The sequence below is a fragment of the Sus scrofa genome, chromosome 7 (genome assembly GCF_054392235.1).
Source record: "Sus scrofa isolate SSC_HxYL_T2T_F1_AM1 chromosome 7, Sscrofa_HxYL_maternal_Yorkshire_Landrace_v2.0, whole genome shotgun sequence".
Lineage (NCBI taxonomy): Eukaryota > Metazoa > Chordata > Mammalia > Artiodactyla > Suidae > Sus > Sus scrofa.
Genome location: NC_139389.1, coordinates 89,430,320 through 89,457,696, shown reverse-complemented (window position 1 = coordinate 89,457,696; position 27,377 = coordinate 89,430,320). Strand labels below are relative to the sequence as shown.

Below are 27,377 nucleotides of genomic sequence, written 5' to 3'. Positions count from 1 at the left end.
CTGAGTCACCACGTTGTACTTACATCCCTAGAATTTACTTATCTTAATACTAGAAATTTCTACCTTTTTTTTTTTTTCCGCTGTACTGCATGGGGACCAAGTTACACATACATGTATACATACTTTTTCCTCCCATTGTTGTGTTGCGATGTAAGTATCTAGACATAGTTCTCAATGCTACACAGCAAGATCTCATTGTAAATCCATTCCACCAGCAATAGTTTGCATCCCCTAATCCCTCCCACTCCCTCCTCTCCCCCCAGGCAACCACAAGTCTATTCTCCAAGTCTATTATTTTCTTTTCTGTGGAAATGAACTTTCTACCTTTTGATCCTTTTCCTCCAATTCCCCCTCCTTCCACCCTCCACCTCTGGTAAACACAAGATCTCTTTTTCTATGATTTAAAAAAAAAAATATTCCTCAGATAAGTGAGATCGTACAGTATTTGTCTCTGTCTGACACTTCACTTAGCATAATGCCTATAAGGTCCACTCATGATGTTGTCACAGATGGTAGGAGTTCCTCATTTTTTATGGCTGAATAATATTCCTGTGTGTGTGTGTACCACAACTTCATTTTTTTGATATAATGATTTTAATTTTTTTCCATATAGCTGGTTTACAGTGTTCATTTGATTTCTACAATTACAGTCTTAGAATCTTAGATCTCCTTCTCCCACTCAGGATATAATAGAAAATTATTTTTAATTATATATGATTAATTGTAACAAAAGCTTAATATATCTATTGATATTGTTAACTTAGTAGTACTAAATTATTGTCTTTTGTAAAACAACTAAAATATATTAACAACTTTTAAAGAAAATATTCGGTGAGAAATCAGGCATAGCCTTCTTTAGTTTAACGTATAACAATTATAGTTTATTTCTTTTTCATTGAAATGGTTAAAAGTGATCACAGTACACAGTAAGAAAACATTCAATAAGTTCTTATTTTACCATACTAGCAAAAAGTAAAATACCCTCTTACGTGTAGCATTTTCTAATTCTGTTTCTTATTTGCATCCCTGTCATCTGATAACTGTATGGACTTAAACAACAACAATATAATCAACAACAGCTGTACAGTAGAAATTGACAGAACACTGTAAACCAACTATAATGGAAAATATTAAAAATCTTTAAATAAATAAATAAATAAATTGTAGAGGGTAAATTTAATAAAATAAATTTACTGAGGGTAAACCAAGACTAAAGGAGAGCAATACCTGAAGCAATGACTGCCAAGAGCAAAAATAGAACTACTACATATACAAAGATTATTTTTCATACAGCCATGGACAACTTATATCTTATCTATGTCCATGGAAGTTTACACAGCTTTGACTTTTATGAACAGAACACATTTCTTCCTGATGATCATTATTTATTCTGTATGCCTGGAACATTCACGCTTCCACTGACTATTATCCACTTTCTTCTTGATTAGTTTATTTGCTCTTATACTTAGTTAACTATGTTGTGAAAATGTTTTGTCCTTTTGTCAAAACTAGCATTAATATCTTTCTTTTAATGGATCCACTTACTAACCTATTTATTCACTAACAAAATATTATTACCCTTCAATAATGTGATATAGTTTGTTTTTCAAATTTATGTATAATAATTATCTTTTGATCAGCTTCAAACAATAAAATGTCATTTTTAATGTTTTAGATTCCACACATAAGTGATATCAAACAGTATCTGTCTTTCTCTTATCTCACTAAGTGTAATATTCTCTAGGTCCAACCACATTGCTGCAAATGGCAGAAATTTTTGCAAATCGACTATTCGTCAGGAGAAAAATGTCATTTTTTGTAAAATGCTATTTTACCTCAGATTCACTGTACTGAATTGATCATAATTTCTTTTTAAAAAATTTTATTGATGTATGATTGACTTACAAATTTGTATTAGTTTCATATGTATGGCAAAGTGAATCAGATATAATCTATATGGGAAATATATATATATATATATTTTTTTTTCCCCATATGGATTATTCAACCTATTGAGTAGATTTCCCTGTGCTATACAGTTGGTCCTTGTTAATTATCTATTTTATCCAGTAATGTATATATATTATTCCTATCATAATTCTTTTTTTTTTTTTTTGTCTTTTTGCCATTTCTTGGGCTGCACCAGCGGCATATGGAGGTTCCCAGGCTAGGGGTCTAATCAGAGCTGTAGTCACAGCAACGCAGCATCCGAACTGCGTCTGCGACCTACACTACAGCTCACAGCAAAGCCAGATCATTAACCCACTGAGCAAGGGCAGGGATCGAACCCGCAACCTCATGGTTCCTAGTCGGATACGTTAACCACTGTGCCATGACGGGAACTCCATAATTCTTGACTCATAGCATATCCTCACAGTATTTTCCATGCCCATTTTTTGTTTGCTTATTTAATAACAAAATGATATATATGAAAACACAACCTAATACAAAACACAAATAGGTGAAAAAAATATACAACTGCTTATGTGCTCATCCTCACACTAATACTTAGCTTCTGTAAAACTGAGGTCAAGCACCTCATTTTTTTGTATACAGTTTTATGACTTATATTTCTGCAAAATATAGTTATTTTTCTTTTGCTCTTAATTTTATACAAATTATGCCATATGGATCCATTTTGGACCTTTTTTTCCCTTCATTACTATATTTTACTAAAATACATTGACATCATTTTATTTTTTACTTTATGATTTTTATGTTTTCCATTACAGTTGATTTAGTGTTCTGTCAATTTTTACTGTACAGCAAAGTGACTCAGTCACATATATATGTATGTATATGCACATGTATATACATATACATATTCTTTTTCTCACATTATCCTTCATCATGCTCCATCACAAGTGACTGGGTATAGTTCCCTGAATACGGCCAAACCAATCTGAACATGCCCGATCTCATGTGATGTCATTTTATATAGTCTTACTTTATTTGTTACAGTTCTATTGTCCTGATTATTGTAAATTTCTCCCTGTGTACCTATGCAAGTGTTTATCCTGGGCATGTGTTTATCCTGGGCATGCAAATGGGAGTGAAATTTTTGGACCATGGAGTGAGTGTGTAAATGTTGAAAATACCAATTTTTTTTTTTTACAGAGTGATTATATAAATATACATACATCCATTAGAAATATATGAAAAACACTTGATGCACAGACTGTTTATTCAGAAAATCTATTTCTTAATATATTTTCTTTAGGTAAACTTAGACTGAACTAAATGGAAGAAGTAAACCAGACAGTGGTGTCTGAATTTATTCTTCTTGGGCTGTGTGATACATGGGAGCTACAGGCCTTTCTCCTACTGGTATTTCCTTTACTTTATTTAATCACCATTTTAGGCAACAACTTCACTGTGCTCCTAATTATTTCTGACCTCCATCTCCACTCCCCTATGTACTTCCTGTTAGCCAATCTTTCCTTCATTGACTTCTGCCTTTCCACAGTAATCACCCCTAAAATGATCACAGACTTTCTCAAAGAACACAAGACCATCTCTTTTGGGGGTTGCATGTGTCAGATTTTTTTTGGACATTTCCTTGGAGGGTCTGAGATGGTGCTGCTTGTGCTAATGGCCTACGACCGTTATGTGGCCATCTGCAAGCCACTCCACTACTCTAGCATCATGAACAAACAAATGTGTATTTGGCTAGTGATGACATCATGGATCACTGGCTTTGTGCATTCAATAAGCCAACTAGCTATAATTATAAAACTGCCCTTCTGTGGACCCAGAGAATTGGATAGCTTTTTCTGTGATATTCCATTGGTGATCAAGCTAGCCTGCATGGACACTTATATTCTAGAAAAGTTGATAAATGCTGATAGTGGGGTACTGGCAACCACCTGCTTCACTCTCTTACTGATCTCTTACACTTATATCCTGCTTACTGTCTGCCATCAGTCTAAGGATGGGGCATCCAAGGCTCTCTCCACTTGCACTGCCCACATCACAGTGGTGGTGCTCTTCTTTGGGCCCTGCATCTTCATCTATCTGTGTCCACTGGGCATCACCTGGGTGGACAAGTTTCTTGCTGTCTTTTATGCAGTCATCACACCTCTCCTAAACCCTGCCATTTACACTTTAAGAAACAAAGAGATTAAAATTGCCATTAAGAGACTATGATGTTTGCCTATGAAAGTCAGGATTTCACATTAGCAGAATGTCTACTGTGAGCTCCCTAAATTAGCCACACCTGTCCAATTACTTGGGACTAGGAAGAGTTCCTCAGTTCACATATGGAAATCATGTGTATCTCCAGATGTAAGTTCTGTGTCGATTCTACAATATACTACAATCCTTTATTGACCACTGAATGCAAAATGATTTCCCATTTGGGAAATCTGGCCCATCTTTATAATTTTGGTTGTTGTTCTCAGGACAACTGAAATTAATAATAATGTTAATTTTAATTATGACTATTGTTACTGTTACTTCAACATTGACTACCATATCTTTAAATTTTCTATTTTGCTAACCTTTTGTTTTTGGTCATGCCTGCACCAGCAAAAGCTCCCAGGGTCAGGGATTGAAACTAAGCCACAGAAGAGACAACACTGGATCCTTAACTGCTAGGCCACCAAGGAACTCCCTGCTAAGCATTTCTTTTAGCAAAGCATTTTACCAAGATCCTCTCTAAAACTTTTTTTAATAAGTCAGAGCAATGAATATTGTTATCTTTATTTTTACAGACTGATAGTCTATTAATTTACATTCTAGCTACATTATCTGGAAAGATATCTATAAAGGTAATCATTAAGTATTCCCCCTCACATTCAGAAAAAAAAAATAGAATCATAATGTGGAGAGAGTGTTGTTACCTCAATGTCATGTTTCAGTCATTTCTGAAACAGTGTAACTGTCTTCAGAATATATACATTAAAGACACGAATGTATTACCAACCTTTGGAGATTTTGCCTACATATAAATGGGTTAGGCAGTTCCTTATCTGTATCAGAAAAGAACATGGGGAAAGTGTTATTAAGGTAGGTCAAAAAGTCAAATTTTATTTATTTCTTTTTCTTTTTTTTGGCTGGTCCAAAGCATTTGGAAGTTCCTAGGACAGGGATCAAAACCACACCACAGCAGCAACTCAAGTTGCTGCAGGGACAATGCCAGATCCTTAACCCTCTGTGCAACAGAGAACTCCAAAAAGTCTAGTTTTAGAATAAACTATCCATTTAATTCACTGCAGTGTTCAAATAGCTTGTAAGAAACTATATTATGTATGCAGTTTGTGAATTATTCATTATTACAAATAATACAACTTTCTTAAATCTTCCCACTCCAGGCCTCAAAAATTATACATTGTATACAAAATTATACATTGTATAAAAATATCCATTGCATACATTAAACAATGTATACAAAAAGTTTACATTCTCTTATCCAAAATCCATTAATCGAGATATACTTCATATTTCATACTGCTTTTTAAAGATGACATGGTTCTGTGTATTTTGTAACATTCCCCACAGAGAGTCTGAGGCATAAACCCTCAAATAAAATAATTATTTATTGGTGTGTGAATATATCCATATCTGTTCTGATTTTTTAACTATTTTATATCTCTGTACACCAGTTTGGATATTGACTTGTCTTTGAATCCACTGATCCTTTTTTCTATTGTGTCCCGTCTGGTTTTAAACATACGTAAATTCATGATGTCAAATATTTATTTTTCAGCTCTAAAATCTCACTTGATTCTTTCTTAGATATTTTACTTCTCTACATAAATTCTACATTTTTTTCAATTTTTAAATATTTTTAATGGTATGATTTATTTTACACCCTTTGCTAATTTCAACAATTGAACTATCTGTGGTTTGCTTCTATCAACTATTTTATATTAATTGTGAGTTACATATCCCTGCTTTTTTGCATGTTCCAAAATTTTTTGTGTTTCACACATTGTGTATAAAAGATCATATAGCTTTGCCTTTATTATTCCTCCAGAAACTATTTACTCTTTTCCCCTATGAGGCCTAAAAGGTAAAGGTGTGATCATTTCAATCCAATCAAGTGCTGAGCCTATTTGAATGTGGATTGTAGACTTGATAAGATTCAGTACACTTCTGGTTTGTTCTTATTTCTTGGCTTTATTAATTCCAAGTTTTAATTATGAGTCTAATAAATCTCCTTCTCCTTAGTCTGAAAGATTGCATGTGGTTCAGTCTTGTCCTAGAACTTCTGAGCTTAGAACCTTAGTCTTATTCTCCTTTCTCCTGCTATTTTCAAAAGTATGGCAATTTCCACAAGCAGAAATATGGCTTTATATTTGTTCCTTTTACCCTATAATGTACCTAAGAAGAGTTTATTAAAAATACAAATGAAAGCAACAAAATAATCATGAGAAGGAAAAATAAAAATACACTGCATAATCCTGAAAAAACTTTGGGTCACAAATACTCAGGATATAGGCTCCTTTCATAGTTTGACAGTAAATTTGGCTCAATCTTCTAGTTACCAAAGCAAACTATAAATTAAATTAGTTTCACAATATCTACAGATCATATACACAAACATACCCATGTTTTAAGCAACAAAAGAGCTATTTAAGTTGCTAGAGAAAAATAGCCAGCAAAAATTTGGACAGGGCAGTTGATGGATAATAATACCAGTCATGATATATCAGATCAAAATCTTCTGACATTTGAGGAATATTTTCTGAACAGATTAAGTCACTATTTCAAAAAGTATGAAATAGAAACATATACATAAATTATCCTTCCCTAGGCCAAGTGGAGATGACTTAAGCCCATGATAAGTGAGATAAGCCAGGGTGAGAGTAGTAGCCACAGGCCAAACACATGAAACATACTAGAAACATGAGGCTTTCATTACGTTTTCCCTCCCACCATCTGTCAATCTCCTCTTATTATAATACATGATCCATCCTCTGTCAACTCCATTTGTTACACTTGTTTTTTTTTTCTCCAGGCTTTAAATCCTCTCTCACAAAATTTTTAAATTTCAAAAAATTATAAATTTAATAAATCATATCTGGGATTTAAATCAAAGGAGTAGAGTGTTAAATATTTCATAGTTCCTTCAAAAGTTTGAGTATATTATTTCTAAGTTAATTGTATTAATCAAATTCAGTTAGTTAATTGAATCCAGGCAGTTGTGTCTAAAGCCATAATTTCAGCAGATGCCAAGTCTGTAATATCTAGGCTTTTTCAAAAACTTCCCCCAAACATTTCCTGAGACTTTAATTCAACTGTCAAACAACTTGCCAACAAGAAGGTTATTTGGATGATTCAGTGTAACCTCATAATCAGTGATTTAGTCTAAATATAATAAAACGGTGACTTCAGGGAAAAAAGCCCCAAATTTTGTGTAATTATATCAGAAATTTGTATTAACATTTTCTTAAAGTAACTTGTGCTGTCAGGAGTTATTTAGGAGATCTTCTGCCAGCTCAGGAGCTGACTACTCAGTCTCCTCACTGCCATCTTCATGTCCTTGTTTCTCAATGTGTAAATGGCAGGATTCAGGAGGGGCGTAATCATAAAGTCCAAAATGGCAAGGAACTTGTCCACCGGCACCGTGGGAAATGGCCACATGTAAACAAAGATGCATGGCCCAAAGAACAAAATCACCACACTGATGTGAGCCGACAGAGTAGAGAGAGCCTTGCACAAACTGCCTGAGGAGCGTTTCCATACCGTCACCAGGATGAAAACATAGGAGACAATCAGTAAGAAGAAGGCGCCCATAGAAATGAACCCACTGTTGGCGGTAACCATGAATTCCATTCTGTAGGTGTCTATGCAGGCAAGTTTGATAAACCGAGGAAGATCACAGTAAAAGCTATCTATTTCATTAGGACCACAAAACGGCAGATGGACCACAAAAGCTACCTGGACCACTGCGTGAATGAGGCCAATAGCCCAAGCACCACACAGAAGCAAAAGGCACATCCGGGGGCTCATGATGGTCAGGTAATGCAGGGGCTTACATATGGCCACATATCGATCTAGGGCCATGGCAGTAAGCAGCACCATCTCAGATCCACCCAGGATGTGAAGGACAAATATCTGGAAGACACACCCCTGAAAGGATATGGTTTTGCGCCCAGAGCACAGATCAGAAAGTGTCTTAGGAACTGTTAAGGTAGAAAAACACAAATCAATAAAGGAGAGGTTGGCTAAAAGGAAGTACATGGGGGAATGTAGATGAGGGTCAAAGATCACTGCAAACACAACAAGGAGGTTCCCTAGAACAATTGTTCCATAACACACTGTAGAGAAGGCAAGGAGGAAATCCTGTACTGGCCTGGAGGGAGAAAGTCCCAGGAACACAAATTCAGACACTGAAGAGTAATTTGCTTTATGCATTGACTTTGTGTTACCTGAAAGGAACAAATAAAAATAATTATAAAAGAAAGTACCAAAACTACTGATAGAAGTAGACTTCATTACATTTCAAATTCTTATGGTAAAGAAAAGTCTTCACCCTGTTCACAGAGTTCTCTGCAAAAGTCTTACAACTGTTTATTAATTTACACACACTCATTGAACAGTTCACATGAAGACTTCCCATGTTTTTGACATTGTACTTCATTCTGGTATTAAGATGCATAGCCTGTCATAATGCAGATTATAGACTAGTCATGAAGCTACGCATTAAATAACTAATCACATAACTAGATGATTACAATGGTGGTAATATATTTGAAGAAAAGAACAAACTGTTAGGGGAAATAAAAGCGCTCACAGCAGTGCCATCTTCTCTAGAAGAAGACCTTTGTGCTAAGATCTAAATGAGGAATAAAGTGAGGAAGAATAGGAAGAGTGATCTACATATACAGAAGGCATGGGAAATACTGTGAAGCATGAAGAAACAGAACGGTTTGTAATTAATCAAAGAAAACCAGGAAGGGATTCATCAGGTAAAATTCTATGGCATGAAAAGAATTTAGTTCATATTTTAGAAATGATAGAAAGTGAGGCAGAAAAACGACATATTATATTTGTGCTTAAAAAGTTTATAGTAGCTTCAAAATGAAGAATGTAATAGATGAATTTGGGGGGGAGACAAATTAGGAGTGTATCAAAAGATCATATCAAATCAGTATAGAAAAGAATAAATTTGTCAGTAAATGGTGTTGACACAGCTTACCAAAGTTGGCAAAAATAAACTGAATTCCTTACCTTAAGACAGTAACTAAAATGAGTTTTTATTGGTTATTTAAATAAAAATAAAAGAAATAGAAACATACAAGAAACAGAGGCTTATTTTTAGATAATCCTTTATGTGAAAAAATACCCTTCTAAGCATATTCCCACATGTGCAAATCACGCAGGAAAAAAATGACACTTTCAGATTCAAAAATCTAAATCTTCCGTATCAATTTTTTTTTTTTTGTCTTTTTGCCATTTCTTGAGCCTATCACACAGCATATGGAGGTACCCAGGCTAATCGGAGCTGTAGCTGCTGGTCTACGCCAGAGCCACAGCAACGTGGGATCCAAGCCACGTCTGCGACCTATACCACAGCTCAGGGCAACGCCAGATCCTTAACCCATTGAGCAAGGCCAGGGATCAAACCTGCAACCTCATGGTTCCTAGTCGGTTTTGCTAACCACTGAGCCATGACGGGAATTCCCCCTTCCATATCAAATTTTTAATGTGAGAAAATAGTCATCAAAGATAATAGTAAATCAAATTTAATATGAACAAACACAAAAAGATTGTAGCCAAATATGAAATCCATGTAGTCAATATATGAAAACTAGTCAAATTCATTAGTGATTAAGGAATTGTAAATAAAAAATGGGGAGATATTGTTACATTTGTAGAAAACTATCAAAGTTAAAAAAATGAGTAACTTAGTGAGGCTGTGCGGAAACACGTTTTCTCATATTCTGTAACTCAGAGTACACATTTTTACACCTTCTCCAGAACACCAATTTCAAAATATATGTCAAATATTTTTAAATTACCTTATACCTAAGACCCTCATTACAAGAAAAAAAATTAAGGTGATAACAACAGATGAGCTAAAACACTTAGCTATTACAGTGGTAAATGTTATGTAATTATTTATGAAAAACTGAAAATTGGAAATAACCTAAATCCAAACAATAAGGAATTAAATTACAACAGTTCATCCAACTTGGAAATGTGCTCAACCTCGTTTGTAGTAAAAATCATAAAACGTGTTTATAATGAACCTTTAATTTAAAAAAGCAGCTTACAAAAGAAAATGTATCGAAATCAAAATTTTAAAAACTTAAGCCTAGAAAAGTGAAATAAAGATAAGCAACATATTGCTGAGTGTGTGTGTGTATAAATATATATAAATTAGAGTTGGAATCATATGAAATTGGTATTTCATTAGATTAAAAAAAAATCAAATAACTGGAGTTCCCTGGTGGTGTCATGGGTTAAGGATCCAGTGTTGTCACTACCATGGCTCAGGTTGCAGCTCTGGCACAGATTCAAACCCTGACCCTGGAACTTCTGCATGTCACAAGCATGGCCAAAAAAAGAAAAAAAAAAGTCAAATATCAATTTTAAATGGTTCTAACTAATAAATTAATTATATTTTTCCCCTTTATTAGATTTTCTAAACTACTTTTCCTTTTCACAAACAAACATTACCAATGCTTATTCTGCACCTGAATTAAGCAGCTTGGGTTCTCCAAACTACCACCGTCAAGCTTTCCTACAGGTCTTCACCACCAACAATCATTCTTTCTCATGACTTCATGTCCCTCTTTGCCACTCTACATCATACTCAGGGTCCAGTTTGGGCACAACCCTGTGGCACATAAGAAAGTGGGAGAACCATGGAAGCACTACAGCCAAGAATAGATGAGGGCAACTAGACCAGGCAGGAATGGGCACTATGAGAGTTATGGAGACAGAGCAAAGATTACAGGCAAAACAAAACATTATGGGTGATGCTAGGAGGCCCTGATAAAAGAGCACTGAATAGAGAGTTTTATAGATTATAACTGGGGAAATTAGAGCAGAACTGAATCAGAGAAAATGGGACAATCACTGAGGTGAATGACAATGGATATAACGTACAAGGCACTGCCAGCTGTTTTTATAGCTTGATCATGAGTGCGTGGATTTTTAAAGATACATATGGTGAAATGCAGAGTGTATATTCAGTATGATCGCAGTATAGATGATGAGGAAAGAACTGTCTTAAAAGACTCAGAGACTCAAGACTCCATAAAGGGGAGTTTCAATTAAAAATAAAAATACACAACAAAGTAAATTATGATAGAAAAACTACAAATGACAATTAAACTCATTCAAAGATAAGCTAACCAATCATTAAGGAAATGCAATTTTTAAAAATAGCTTTGCTTTGTTTTTCTAACATTAACAAAGACAAAAAAAAATCTATATATATATATATCAGTCCCAGTGTATTCAAAGGGGTCCTTACAATAAGAATTCTTATACATGGTTGAAGATAGCCAGAAGTAGTAATATTTATTAGGATTTAAGATGTCCAAATCAAGATAATAACAGAGTTTCCTGAGGCCCCTAACCTTGAACTGAAGGTTAAATTTATGGAGGATGTATTATATAACCAAAGAAAATGCCATAGCTCTACTTCCACACACACAAATATACATATATATCCATATATTCAAAAGCAATAGCAATGAATTGTAAACAACCAAAATATACATTAATAGAGAATTTAAAATCCAATTATAATTCATCAATATAATGAAATACTACATAGCTATTAAATACAATAACATAGTCCTATATAACAGAGGCCTAAAGTGAAAAATTTTGAAGAATAAAATCCATAATATGATTCTGTGTGTATGTACATAAAAACATCTTAAAGAACAAATGTCTAGCTTTAATAATTATTAATACAGTAAAATGTGAATGAATATATGTGACTTTAAATTCCTAAAATCATTACTTATGCATTTTAGATACTTTTTACAAGAAATTAACATTTGTTAATAAAAATCATAAATTACCCAAAACACAAAAATAAAAATTCAAGATGTTAAGCCTGTTAAATAAAGAAACATAGCACAAATAATGAAAAAAAAATGAAGCTTTCCTACTAGGTAATCATTTCATCACAAATCAAAATTATCAGTACAACAAAAATTCTCAGCAAGGGGCCCATTCGATGTCCAACCTTTAGCATTTTTATGTTTTAAACATCATCTTTTTCTGGAGGTGTGTGTGCGTGTTAGAGAGAGAGAGAGAACTGACATATTTCTTGACTGATTAAGAATAGAAATGACTTTTTATTAAAAGAGGAAAAACAGGAGAAAAAATAAATAGGTAAGCTATTGAGAGAGTAAAAGAAAAAGAAAGAAGGCAGTTTCTATGACGGTCACCTGATTGTTTACAGTTCTGCCTAAACTCCTTCAGTAATTTTTACTTCTTCACAAAATTTCAGATTCCTTCATATAAGCGATCTGTATCCTCTGTCTATCCCCAGCTTCACACCTTGATTCTTCCTTACCCCTGCAAAGTACACACTGATTTTCTTGAACTACTCGGATAATCCTGTTTTTATTTGTTCATGCTAGTTTGCTTTGTTGTTTGTTATGACTACAGTGACATATGCACTTTTATGCTCTGACTGCCTCTCAGCTGTAAGTACAATTCATGCAATACTTCTTTCTTCCAGCTGCAATTGACCCTATTCCTTTATGCTGTCATATTATGTTATGCAAGTACAATGTTTAGGACACTACTTCGTAATTGACATTTGACTATCTTGTACATCACTCACCACATCTATGAGTTCCCAAAGGACAGACAGTATCCTATTAACAAATTCTGGCCTGTACTAAGTGTTCAATAAATATTTATGAGTGTATGGATAGAGGGATAAGTGGAGGTATGATCTGATGATAATATTTTCTTGGTTTGTAATATTTTGCTTTATAGTTTTGATCCTGCTCATAGAAGAATTTTGATTTTACTAATCCCCAAATTGTCTTAAGCATCTTTCAGGGTAAATTAATCCCTCACAATTTACCCATCACTTTATCCTAAGCCAAGAAACTAAATCCAAGTTTGAGGAAGGTTCATTCAAAGAAATAGTATAAATCCAAGATGACTTTTGAAGTATACATGTGTATCTTATTTAAATTAATTTTAATAAAAAATAATTGATAGGGGGGAGTACTGCTAAAATTATTTCCCACAGAATAACATGCAGCAGCAAGTCAGAAAAGAGAGGGACCTAACAAGTGAGCAGCCCTGTTGGAACCTGTTGTGCTAAGGAGGCTGCCCTCAGGGTCTACTGCCTAAATCCACATCATTGAGAGGTTGGGATACACCGACAGTGGGGCTGAGTCCTGAACACTGGTGTTGAGTTGACACTCCCTCTATGCACCTCATTTTCCAGGTGAGTTCTACTTTCTTATTTATTAGCTAAACATTTGTCTGACTAAATATTTATGTCCTATTTTTTTTTTTCTTAAGAAGTACACTACATTATGCTGCAGCTACCTCTACAACAACCTTAATTCCTATCTATCCATTCATCTCTGAAACATATCAGTTCAGGGAATTTTTAGACCTCATATCCTAAAGCACTTCTCACTGCAGCTTAGAGCCACACTGCTTGCTTCTAATGAATCATTTTATTCTTATTAAATGAAGCGGGGGCTAGAAATGACTGAAGCAGAAGTTGTGAGTATTGCTGGCAATGTACAAGCAATGACCTGGTAATATTACTCAGTCACCATCAGCACACTAAGTACTTTTCTTCATCTCTTAAAACCATCTCTGACCTGAACTATGGAATTATCTTCCACTTCCTTCTACGAATACTCATACTTATCTCAATGCACACTTCTCATGCAAATGTATAGTGTTAGCTATTGCTATATATGAAAATTGTGTCTTCCTCAATAAAAAATGAAATGATCAAAAATAAATAGAAAATTGTCACTATCCAGCTGTTTTACACTATTCATCACTCTTTTTTTCTATTTATCTTGAGTAGTTCAAAATAATCAAATCATTTATAAAGGTATACCCAGCCTTTTGTCTTTAATTCCTTGAATGAGTCTTCCCCTGATATTATTACTCCTTTATCTTTTTAATACAGGTTAGAAATAATTTAAACAAATATGATATCTTCCTACTCTCCCCTCACCCCAAAATTTCTAAAAGTAATTTTTGCCATGTTTATATTAACTGACAGACATGGTATCTGACCGATTGAAACAGTCTCATTGAAAATCATTTTTTATTCTGGTTGATTTACTTATTTATCCAAAAATTTGAAGTCATTATAGATTATATACCTAGTGGTTTTTATCTGATGACTTTATTTGCATATTTGTAGAAGCCTTTGTAAAGAGATGTCTTCTAAAAACAATCTCTATAACTAAAAAGTCTATGATCTACTCATAATATCCAAATATATTGCTCATGCCCTTGAGGAAATGTTACAAGTGTGTAATAAACATTTATCAACATCTTTAATGTCTGTCCGATGCAAAAAAAAATCAAACTCTGAAAGTTCTATAACAAATTTGCATGTTGAATTTATGTTTTTGATCAGAGGAATCAAAGTTTCTGTTTCCTTCTTCAATTAATTCTGTGAGGATAAGAAAGAATAAAATACAGTATTACAAAGAGATACAGTGTATCCTGGCAATGAGGAAGCAGAATCACTGAAAGTATCTCTCATTTCTGTTTCCTCTTCATTCTCCTACTGACTCCAATCTCACTGGCCCTGACTTGTGTCCAACAAGATTCTTTGACCAACCAGAGAAATTTTGATGCTTTCTACAAACCAACTTTTCTGTAAAAGTATATATTCTAATAATTTTGAATCTAGTGATTTGTGACCCTCAAATGAATTTCTCTATGCCTAAATAAATAATGATGTTTCCAAGGTACTGAAGTATATAATTAACTGACCTAAAATATATTTCTATCAAGTGAGACATGTCCACAACACATTTTTATTTCCAGAGCAGTGTTTATAAACCTGACATGGTTGGTAGAACATTACCTGTTCACTCCTTTACCACTCCTACACCAGCTTATCCACATGCGTATAAACTAGAATACTTCTAGAGTCACACTTAGATTTTCTTACAGTTTCAAGAATGGTATAATATCAAGCCTGGAGTAGAAAATTCAGTTCTCTGTGAAATACACTTGGAAAAAAGAAAAAAAAAAAGAAACAATCAGCAGAATTCATATGACCCAAGAAGTATGGGAAACGGAAGGAAAAAAACAGCTCTAGCCTTAATGAATTTTCAAAAAACTTCCAGATACAGTCCAAAGCAGTGTACCTAAAAATAAACTGTACAAGTTGTTCAAGTCCCTCTTGGAATATGCTATGATCTAGACACAAAAAAATCTTTCAATAGTATATTCCAAACATAGAAAACAACCCATACAGCATGAATTAAGTTTTAACTTTCCCTTCTAAAAGCTGGCCATCTAGAAGGTATTCAATATACATTTGTGGAACTGAAAATAGAGAAATTTAAAATTCTGAATTTTAGTAGACTACGATCTTTAATTTTATCTTTCTCACTCACCAGACCAAACAAAAAATGAAGAAAATAAGTTAGAAGAAAGCAATATCTTCAGATATGCTTGATTCATTTAAAAGATATTTCCATACTGATGCCCGGTGATTATTATTGGGACAGTTAGAGTAAGTTAGAGCTGCTCCAGCACAAGCATCAGTTCCTAGTGACCACTTGATACTTTGGTGACCTAAGAGTCCTCAGTTCATTCAACATGGGAATTCTGCCTTAGAATCTCCATGGTCTGAAGAAAGATGAAGTATGAGAAGTCTGCTGCAGAGTTCAATTAAAGCAAAACAAAGATTTGTGCAACCAAGTACACCTGAGTGTTCCTTGGAGGAGAATCAATGTTTCCAGGTAATGGAATGTCTATAAACTTTGAAACCAATTGCGGCGAACCGGGAATAGCTCTTAACCCATTTAGTAAGCCTAGTTTAAAATTCAATTATAAAGCATATTCACAATGAAAAAGCTTAATTGGGAAATTCTGTACATGCATTCCTATGTTAGTGAAGTTAAGTATCAGATGAAATAAGTAACTTGGTCAATGTCATCCTTCTGATTGTGGAGCCAAGACTCAAATCCAGATCCATCTGATTTCAAAGATCATGCAATTAACCACTTTACTGTTCTATCTCTTTTGTCTGTCATTGTGACAGCATATCAACAGGGGCTCATAGGTTTATATGAAAATATGACAATTCCTCACATTTATAGCAAGGTTATGAGGTTAAAGAGTAATATTTTCTGACTTAATAGATTAAAAATGAGAACTTACAGCACATGATTCACTTAAGACTGGTAGCAGGACAGAGAAAAGAACCCATATAACCTAACCATGAGATTCTGCCCTAATGCCAGACATACTAAATGTCTGAAATGCTTCTCAGAAAAGAAATCTGGCAAATATAAATTCAGTCTCACACACCTTCATCATAGGCATTCAAAGTGATAACAAGAATCCCTTTTAAACACATGGTTTCAGCTGAAAGAAATATGCAAAATTAATTGATGCTAATGAAACTGCAATAAATTATTTCCTGTTTACTAAGTAGTATGCCACTTTTTATAAAGTCTAATCTGGAGAGCTGAAAAGTAGCTGAGAAATTTTGTGAGTTAATTGTTTAAAAATCTCTTAGGCCCAGAGAACACGAAAAGTTAAGTGTTATTTTTTATAAGTAATAAATGTTTATGACTTTATAGAAATTCTGAAAAGCATGAGGAGGAATATTGAAATACCTATCATTCTATTTTGCATTATTTGTATTTTCATATTTTTCTTTACAAATATGGGATTTTATATATATATATATAATTTTGCAGCTTGAGGTTTTTATTCTAATATATTAATAGTATCTTTGCATATTGAAAATAACAGATCTATATTCATCAATTTCAGTTCATTTTTACTAACATTAATCCACTGATGACTATTTGGGTTTGTTGCATTTTCTAATGGTCTTTTAAAATCTCATAGCCTTAAACGTATAACTTAGCATATATTTTTTTTACTTTTTTAAATTTTAAATTGTATTGGAATATAGTTGACTTAAAATGTTGTGTTAGTTTTAGGAGTATAGCAAAGTGAATCAGTTATACATATACATACATCCATTCCTTTTCAGATTCCTTTCCCATATAGGTTATTACACAGTACTGAGTATTACACTGTACTGCTATACAGTAGGGAAATTGTTGTTAGTCTATTTTATATATAGTAGTGTGTATATTTTAATCCAAACCTCCTAATTTACCCCTCACCCTACTGTTTCCTCTTTGGTAACCCTAAGTTTGGTTTCAAAATCTTTGTGTCTGTTCTTGTTTTGTGAGTAAGTTTATTTGTGACATTTTATTAGAATCCACATATTAGTGATCTCATATGATATTTGTCTTTATCAGACTCAGTTCACTTAGTAGATAATTTCTAGGTCCATTCATATTGCTTCAAATGACATTATTTATTTTTTATGACTGAATAATATGCCTTTTGTTTTCTTTTTTCTTTTTAGGTCTGCTGGTGAAGCATATGGTAATTCCCATACTAGGTGTCAAATTAGAGCTGCAGCTGCCAGTCTGTGCCACAGCCATGACAATGCTAGACCCTTAAGCCACTGAGCAGGGCCAAGGATCAAATCCACATTCTCATGGATACTAGTCGGGTTCATTACTGCTGAGCCACAATGGGAACTCCAATATTCCATTTTAGATATATGCACCACATCTTCTTTATTCATTCTTCTGTTGATGGAAATTTAGGTTGCTTCCATGTCTTGGCTATTGGAAATAGTGCTGAAATGAACACTGGGGTGCAAATAACTTTTGGAATTATGGTTTTCTCTAGGTATATGCCCAGGATTGGGATTGAAGGATAACATAGTAGTTCTATATGTAGTTATTTTTAAGGAATCTCCATATTGTTCTCCACAGTGGTTGTACCAATTTACATTCCCACCAACAGAGTAGGAGGGTTCCCTTTCCTCCACACCCTCTCTAGGATTTATTATTTGTAGGCTTTTTGATGATGGCCATTCTAACTGGTGTGAGGTGATACCTCATTGTAGTTTTGATTTGCATTTCTCTAGTAATTCATGATGTTCAACATCTTTTCATGTGTTTTTTGGCCATCTACTTGTCTTCTTTAGAGAAACGTCTATTTAGATCTTCTGATCACTTTCAATTGGATTGGTTTCATATACACACACACACATATCAGTTATATATATACATTGGTTATATATATGTATATACATATATAAACCTTATGAGCTGTTTGTATATTTTGGAGATTAGTCCCTTTTTGGTCATTCATTTCCAAATATCTTCTCCCATTGTGTGGGTTGTCTTTCCATTGCTGTTGTTTTAATGTTTTCCTTTACTGTGCAAAAACTTTTAAGTTTAATTGAGTTTCATTAATTTATTTTTGTTTTTAGTTTCATTACACTAGAAGGTGGATCAAAAAAGACATTGCTACAATTTACGTCAAAGAGTTTCTGCCTGTGCTTTCCTTTAGGAGTTTTATAGTATCTGGCCTCATATTTATGCCCTTTATCCATTTTGAGTTCATTTTTGTGTAATGTTAGAGAATGTTCTAATTTCAACCTTTTTACATATACTTGTCCAGTTTTCCCAGCACTACTTATGAAGAGACTGTGTTTCCTCCATTGTATATTTCTGCCTCCTTTGTCAGAGATTAATGGACTGTATGTACGTGGACTTATTTCTGGGCTTTATATGCTATTCCATTCATCTGTATTTCTATTTTTGTGCCAATACCATATTGTTTTGATGATTGCAGCTTTCTAATATAGCCTAAAGTCTGGAATCCTGATTCCTTCAGCTGTTTTTCTTTCTAAAGATTGCTTTGGCTATTCTGGGTCTTTTATGTTTCCTTAAACATCTAAAAATTTCTTGTTCTAGTTCTGGGAAAAAGGTTGTCAGTAATTTAATAGGAATTGCATTAAATCTGTAGATTGCCTTGGATAGTATAGTCATTTTAATGATATTGAGTCTTCCAATCCAAGAACACAGTATATCTTTCATCTGTTTTTGACATTGTCTGTTTCCTTCATCAGTGTCTTACAGTTTTCAGAGTACAGGTCTTTTCACTCATTAAGTAGGTTTATTCTTAGGTATTTTATTTTCTTCGATGAAATGGTAAATGGGATTATTTCCTTAATTTCTTTTCTGATCTTTCATTTTCAGTGTATAGGAATGCAAGTGTTATTTTTAAAATCATGTTTATTCAAAGTGAATGATTAAATGAGTAAGCAATGATAGAAATTAGTCCCTTAAAAATGAAGTCTAAAAAATTAACTAATTAAATTTTAGTGACTAGAAGAACAAAATGTTCATATACTATCTTTCAAAAATCATTATGGTTAAAGAATGAGCTTTCTGTCACTGGAAGCATTAAAGCAGAAATGAATAACCATGGAATAGAATTGCCATATCATAAAATAATATTAAGATAATTTCTAAAGTCTCTTCTTATAAAAGTGTCTGTGTGTAATTAATGTAGCTTTTCCTTGTGAACTTTAATTTGGAATACATATTTAATGGTAGAACAGTACTTGGAAAGTAAAATAATTTACTCATTATCCACTGCTGTTGAGCAATACATTTCAATAATCACTGATTTAAACAATTTCAATTGTCAAATTAACTAAATTGGAACAGTCTGATAATCCACCCTTCATAATACAAGAAATAAAGGAAATTCAAAGAAGGTAACAAATATATCAATAATTGGATATCCATGACATTAAACACATTTTTTTAAGGAATCAGTTAGTATTGGATTATGAAAACAGCCCTAAACATAATGCATGATACATGCCTATGCCTTTTAGAGTGAGAAATGTCTAAGGGATATGTACAACAAAACATGATTAGTGTGGAAGTAGGTAGCATTGGTTCATTCTTTTAGTCAGAGTTGATTGACTACCTTCTATTTGTTAACAAATATGAAATGTTTTTAAATGTTAAAACCTCATGTCTGACTTTAGAAGAATACTCTCTTTGGAGGCCAAACCTGTGCGTTCTTAATTTTAAGTCTTGACAATTTGCCTGTTCAAAATTCTATTGCCTAATGAACTAAAAAGATGTCAAGAATTATTATGAGAAATGTGGCTTCTCTGTCTATCTCTCTGTAGGTGGCTGGGGCAGGGGGTGGGCACAGTTTCCCTCATGACCTCAGTTATCTCAGAGGCACAAAAAAGCCACTGATTTTTCAGTGTCCAGTACTACTATTTTTCCTATTGTAAAAATGTTAGTGATAAATTAAAAATTCTTCTGTCAAAGTGAAACCAGAAGTATCTTAGAGTGTTTCTGCTATAATTTCAAACTTGTCTAGTGACTAATTACAAGCTCAAACTTCCTTCTGCTTTATGAATTTATATGTCTTGCATAGTCTCAAACTGGCTCCTTGCTGATTGCTATTCATACTTGAAGAGGTACATTATTTCTGAGCCAGAGAGTGGGAGAAATAGTGGGCGAGGATGAGCTGGAAAAGCAAAAAGTAAGGAAATCATAACTGCAGTTATGTGAACTGTCAAAAATGAAAATGGTCAGGCAATCACCACCTAAGAAAAGAAATAAAACATTACCAGCTCTTCAGAAATACCTTATTGCAGTACAAAGGTTTTTTTTTTTGTTGTTGTTGTTTTGTTTTTTTTGTTTTTTTTGTTTTTTTTTAAATTTCAGAGATTATACTCCTTCAAACTGTCCTCTAAACCAATATCCAATCTCAGGGAGTCTAAGTGTCCTCCTGTTTATAGGAGATGACACTTGAAAAGTGTATTAAAACACTTAAGCAAGTGATTAAGCACTGATTTTTGTTCTCAGATGGTCAGACATCAGGGCACAAAATGGTTGGTAGAGCAAATATATATATTTATGTTTTTGAGATGTAGTAATGAAAGAGATAAAACTCTGAGGTGAGAAAAATGAAACAGTAAAGAAGGAGAAGAGGGCCAGGGACAGTAAGAGACAAGCAAAAAGGGACAAATAGTAAGGGACAAACAAAACAAAAAAATGGGATTTAAAAACAATAGCCTTTCACATATAATTTATTCACATTAAAAGTACAAAGATAAAGAAAATGATAAAGAAAAATGCCTCTCCAGTGGCATATATTGTTATGTACACATTGCTTTGGCAGGAAAAGCAACAGAAGGATTATGCACTAAAATGCCTTTAGTTCTTACCTCCAGGTAACAATAACATTGGGAGGGGACAGATACTTCAGCATTTGCTCCAAATACATCTAATTAATTATTTGATTCTATTAAATTAGATTGTATCCATTTAGTACTTAATAAAGTAGTGAATTGAAAGTACTCTTTCATTATTTTTTCATCACTTAGAGAAACATCTATGATATGGCCTACACGCAAACTGAATTTTTAGTGTGAAAGAAGCCCTGAGAATGTCAAGACACAGTATTTTGAAGTAGCAAGAAGCAGAAGTTCATATAGGTCCTTAAGTCACAAGCACAGCTGCAACATGCCAGGGATGAACTCCTTGTCACCTGCCCATCTACATGACTCATCTAACATCTGCTGGAACTGAAACTTGTATCTTACTCCACGTTATGACATGGTAGAAATAGAGCAAAAGAAAAAAGTTACATCATCCTAATAAACAGAATAGACATACATTTTAAATGTCCTTTTCTTACAATTAATAACCTTCTTTAGTTCACTGATACAACTTAGAAAAGGGTGGTGCATTATTACATGATGCACTTAATCTGGGAAAGTAGGAAGCTAAAGATCCCTGAAGAGCATGATAAGCAGTCTTCCCAAATACTTAGCTCTATTTAATTACAGAGATGGAAAGTTTCTAAGCCCGGAGGCCACACTTTACAGTGTATATCTGCCACACTGAGAAAGATGCTCTCCCACCATCACTGGTCATGGTAGAAAATTAACGGGACTTCATTTCAGACTAAAGCTAGAATCTAGAGTTAAGCCTTCTCAGTCAGGGACAAGGATCTGAGGTGACTCTACAGAGTAAGTAGATCCCAGATAACTGATTTTTGGACCCTCATTTTCAATGGCTCTCCCTTATTTTAAGACTAAATCGTTTGTTTATTTTCACACTTCCCTGTAGAACTGAATGTTCTAAATGTGTTACATAGTTAATGCATGTACAAGAATTTTGTGTGTTTTCTCTTAATGAATCCCTGGGATGTCTGGATTACTAACAGCAGTTAGTAACTAACACAGATGAAAAACAGCTCTGCAATTTACAATCTCAGCATTCCCAGATGCCCAAAGTGGAGATCAGTTTTCACAGACCCTCCAACATATCCTGATATTTTCTAACTGCTTTTGGACTTTGCTTGTTCGATCATTTGATCAAAGTGGTAAATGCAGAAAAACCTCAGTTATTAACATTACTAGGCCTAAGTAAAATCCAATGAGGACAAATAATACAATTAAAATGATTTTAATATAAATGTGAACCTCTTTTCCTATGTTATTGACTTTTTATATTGTTTGTGCCTTGGTCATTTATTCATAGGACAAAATGTTTTATTTCGGAAATCTTTTTTTTTTTTTTAATATACTCTTCATCTTGAAAAACGGGAAGCCATTTCTACTAAATGGCTAACTTTTTAAAGTTATACTGGAGGCTTAGGAGTCAGGCAGACCTCCCTTTATACTCCAGTTCCATTATTTTCTAGCTTATGACTTGGAAAAATCAAGCTTTCTCATCTGTAAAACTGCAATAAGCATAGTGCTTATGGAAAAGGATAATGTTTGTGAAGTGTTTATTGCAGCAACTGGTACTTAATAAGTTTTAGTCCACATATTAGTTTCAAGCCTGAAAAGAGCAAAGTAAAAATAGAGAGGGAGATATTAAGAGAAAGGCAAGGAAGAAAGGGAGGAAGGGAGGGAGAGGGGAAGGAAGGAAGTCTAGCTTTGTATTTTAGAAAATATTTGAATAGTTTATGACCAAATGAACTAAGAGTTCACATTTCTCCCAACAAAGGAAGTCAGGAGTGAAAGAGTTTGGTAAGTCTGTTGTATAAAACAATCTCAAAAAAGAAATCCCTCTTGCCAATGAAGGGCAAGGGGCAGTAGTGTGTGGATCAGATATTGGTAATTAATTCCCAGTCCTGCTGAATGGTTTTATTATTAATGGTAAGGTTTATTTATAGCTATTTACCTTAAGCAGTGAGGGTGAATCTAAAAAGGAATCAATCTGTGTTTCTCAATCCCTTGAAGCTGCTGAGGGTGAAAACCTGAGCCTGTGCAGGTATGCGGACTCACTTTTAAATCTTCAGCAGCTGGGTCTATAATTACGTACCTTTTCCTTTACTCGCCACAATCTGTTTCTCCCTCTCTCTTCCTTTTCCTATGTGAACTCATTTCATTTGAGTAATTTTCATTCATGTTGTTTGCATCCTTCTGGAAATATTCTCATAGTTAAAATTATATTATGAGATGAACATAAAATATTGTTTAAAATGCTAGGATATTTGTTGAAGTGGTATATGTGAAATATCTTAAATTTTCCATCCCCTTTTCTCTTTGAACATTAGGATCACAAAAATAAAATGTAATATCTATGTTTTGGCTAGTCTATTCTTACTGATGCAATACAAGAAGAGTGCTACCTTTAGTTTCATCAGAGGGATTCAACCACTATTCTTATAATTTCCTGAAAATTATCAAATTTAGCACTTACTATACACTATAATAGGTAATGCTTACTTAGCACAGACTATATACCATAGTGCTTTCTGATTTTTGTTTTCTTTTGTTTCAATTCATATAATCCTGAAAAATAAGAGTTAGTGACTCTGAGTATTTGTAACAGAAGTGGAATCTGACACACCTGGCAGTTCAGTTACTCACCTTAGAACACACAGCTGGCAAATTAAAGATCTAGGGATACAGACAGTTTGATGATTGTGTCTGTGCTCCTAAACCCTGCATTATACTGCGAATTGGAAATGGCTCCTATATAAGCGTTCCTACTTCTTCAATTTATTTTGATACATTTGTTTTTAAATTAGAAAAAAAAAAACAAATATTACCTCTAAAAACAAGTTGGGAATAAAGAAACAAGCATAAACTTAATGAAAATCACAAACCAGTAGAAATTTGGAACAAATTCTTAACATTTGCTAATGCAAATGCCACTCACACCACCCCCCAAATAAAAATATTTTTCCCCGTAAACGTTCTCCTGACTTATAAATATCTTTACATGCTAGTTAATGTATTCTTAATCTTTTTAAAAACCAGCGTTGTATAAATGTATTCACTTCATCCCTTATTCTAAAACATTTTGTATTACAAAAAATGCTGATTATTAAAATAATATACATTTTGTTCATTTGTCTATTCATTTCCTTTCAATTCATTCCAAGACAGGATTACTGAGTCACAATTAAATTTTTTCTTTTTACTCTAATACTTTATGTCCTCTGGAATGTTTGTACCACTTCGCATGCCCCTCAGCTTAGATTGAGATGCACTGCTTCCCCAATCCCACAGCAACACATTTATTCATTCTGCTGAGGAAAAAATACAGAAATAGAATCTGATTTCTGAATTTGTAGGAAATATATAAAGACCTATTCGACCTCAAGTTTTAAAAATTAACTATGACATATTTCATTAAAATATTATCATTTTACTATTACCTTGAGCCTTCTATCATCTAGAACTTACTTTTATGTAAGATACACTGTAAGATTCACTTTTATGTTTCCAGTGTTCATATACATGAATACTCTGAACTTATTGGATAACCCTTCATCATCCTGCACAACGGTGATGCCTTCTTCATTATATACTAATTTATGTCTCATTTTTAGCTGTGCTCTGTTAATTTATCCATTCAACTTTACTCAAATTGATCATTGCTTAGTTAGTACGTGTGTGTAATATATTCCAATATCTTTTACAGAAAGCAGTCTCTTTCTCTCTTAACTCCCATTTTGGTTCTTGCTCAAAATTTCTGTAGACTTTTGAATGGAGTTTGGCTCACTTTATAATGTTCTACATCCACTTGACTTTTATTGAGAACTGCAGTTATTGATTAGAATAATTTAGTGAGAACTGATTTTTTATAACATTCAGTCTTTTTTTAAAATCAATTATCATGGTTTTAACTTGCATTTAGATCAGGATTTCAAATATCCCAGAAACGTTTATGTTTTTCAATAAAATGCATAGATCGCCTGTTTGTTTCATTCCTAAATGAGATCTTTTTACCATAGTTTTCCACGTTACTACTAACTTCATTATATTTATTAGAATGATTTTACTACATCTAATAATATCCACTAAACTGTCTTAAATTTTTGAGATGATTAATCACATGACTTGTAAATAACTGTAGTTTTCACACCTTCCTTTCAATCGTATTACTTGATTTAACCTTCTAGTCTATAGTACATGTTTGAAACATTGTGTTTCAGGCTTTCTTCATTGAGTTCTTGAGTTTAATGTTTCATCTATAATCAGATGTTGACTGTTGGTTTAAACATTATATTAAAAGCATTATATTCAACATAGTTATTAATTCTTCCTATTTTACTAGGTTTTTATAGAAATCAATTATGAAATTTATTCTGTGATTATCTAGTTCATTCAATCCCTAGAATATTTATAAAAATACCCTCTGAAACAAAATATTGTTCATCTCTCAGGGCATTATTCTGTAGGATCAAGGATTTTCTCTTGATCGTCTCACCAAAGGCTTTAAGTAGAAACGCCATGTGATTATATTTGCTCTCTAGACTGACAGCTTTGGAAATAGACTATATAATGAAATAGACGTGGGGACAAATGGATCAGAGAGACCATTCAGTAGCATTTTCAAAAGTCAAATTAGGAAAACAAAAGACAAAATGACAATAGAAATACGTAAGGAACTGAACTAAGAAATATTTGAGAATAAAAACTGTGCAATCAGAGATGGAAATTAAAGGACAGAAAAGAGTGCCACACAAGTGGTCAAACTGAGCACCTGGAAGAATGGTAACGATATTACTAGGGGGTTGGAATCAATTAGGACACTATGAATTCAATTTAGACATCATAATTGAAGATGGCTTTCATTTGTGGATACAGCTTTGGATATATTACTCTGGAGGGATGAAGCTACAGATTCAGAATTCAAAATGCAGGTACTGGTTAAAATGAGTGAATTGATATTGAATAAAAATAAACACCTGTCACAAAACTCTGAGTTGCATGAAAAATTAAGCATGAGCAGAGGAGAAATGGGCACTGAGTTAATGAGAGGCATTCAGAAGTCAGAAAGTTAGGAGAATAATTATGGGAGGTCTGTCATGGAAATGGTCTGACTGCATTCGACAGATTAACAGAAAACTTAGTTTACAGCGGATCAAATAAGTTAGAGTTTATTTTTATCGCATTACAAATCTGAAAGACTATTGCTGGCTTTGGTTATGTGACTTAATATATCCTTTGGTTACTAGCTCCTTCCTAAATTTTCTTTGTGTTACTTATATTATACAGATTTTAGAACTTGCTAGATTTTAGTTGCTGCACCTTTAGTCATACTGTTAGAATTAAATGCAGGGAAAAAAATTGACCGTATAAAGGACCTTTTCTACATGAAGCTTTGTCTTTTCATTGAGGAAAAAAGCCCTTCAGACACAACATTTGTTTACATCTCATTGAACAGATCTAGGTCACATGCACCATCTTAGACTAATCTATGGCCAAGGAAAATGGGACTGTAGCAAATGACTTAGCAAAATCCTGTATCATGCTCTCAACTTGGCATAGGGCTACTCTAAAATTCAGAGATTTCGGAGTTCCTGTTGTGGCTCAGTGGTTAAAGAACCTGACTAGAATCCATGAGACATGGGTTTGATCCCTGGCCTCCCTCAGTGGGTTAAGGATCTGGCATTTCCATGAGCTGTAGTATAGGTCGCAGACATGGCTCAGATTTCGAATTGCTGTGGCTCTGGCGTAAGGCTGGCGGCTACAGTTCGTATTCAACCCCTATCCTGGGACCCTCCATATGCTGCTGGTGTGGCCCTAAAAGACAAAAATAAATAAATTAATTAATTAATTAAAACTCAGAGATTTCAGTCCACTACTTGAGAAAATAGAATTTCAGTTGGCGTAAGTGAGAAGACAATTGGCTTTATAAAAGCCAAGAACCTGACCGCATAGGAAATTATAGAATCAAGATAACAATAAACAGTATCATTCTGCAGGGAGGTTAAGGAAAATGATGATTGAAAATTGATTATTATATAATGGATTTATAATCCAAGGGTTTTTCCATAGACAATGAATCTTGGAAATGGAATTGTTTTGACTTACTTATATACCAAATGTG

At 33.7% G+C, this 27,377-nt stretch overlaps 3 protein-coding genes across 6 annotated transcripts in view; 1 reads left to right on the top strand and 2 right to left on the bottom strand.

Annotated features, from left to right (window-relative positions):
- The window catches only part of LOC100153496 (olfactory receptor 4M1-like), a 231,804-nt gene that overhangs the window by 53,394 nt on the left and 151,033 nt on the right, over positions 1-27,377 (bottom strand). The window lies entirely within an intron of this gene.
- Positions 2,606-5,650, top strand: LOC146401752 (olfactory receptor 4K3-like). The gene has a single exon (XM_084967005.1). It carries the CDS (start codon positions 3,241-3,243, stop codon positions 4,144-4,146), a length of 906 nt encoding a protein of 301 aa, XP_084823131.1. The 5' UTR covers positions 2,606-3,240; the 3' UTR covers positions 4,147-5,650.
- Positions 5,766-8,361, bottom strand: LOC100517104 (olfactory receptor 4F6-like). The gene has a single exon (XM_084967002.1). The coding sequence runs from the start codon at positions 8,359-8,361 to the stop codon at positions 7,423-7,425; it is 939 nt and encodes a 312-aa protein (XP_084823128.1). The 3' UTR covers positions 5,766-7,422.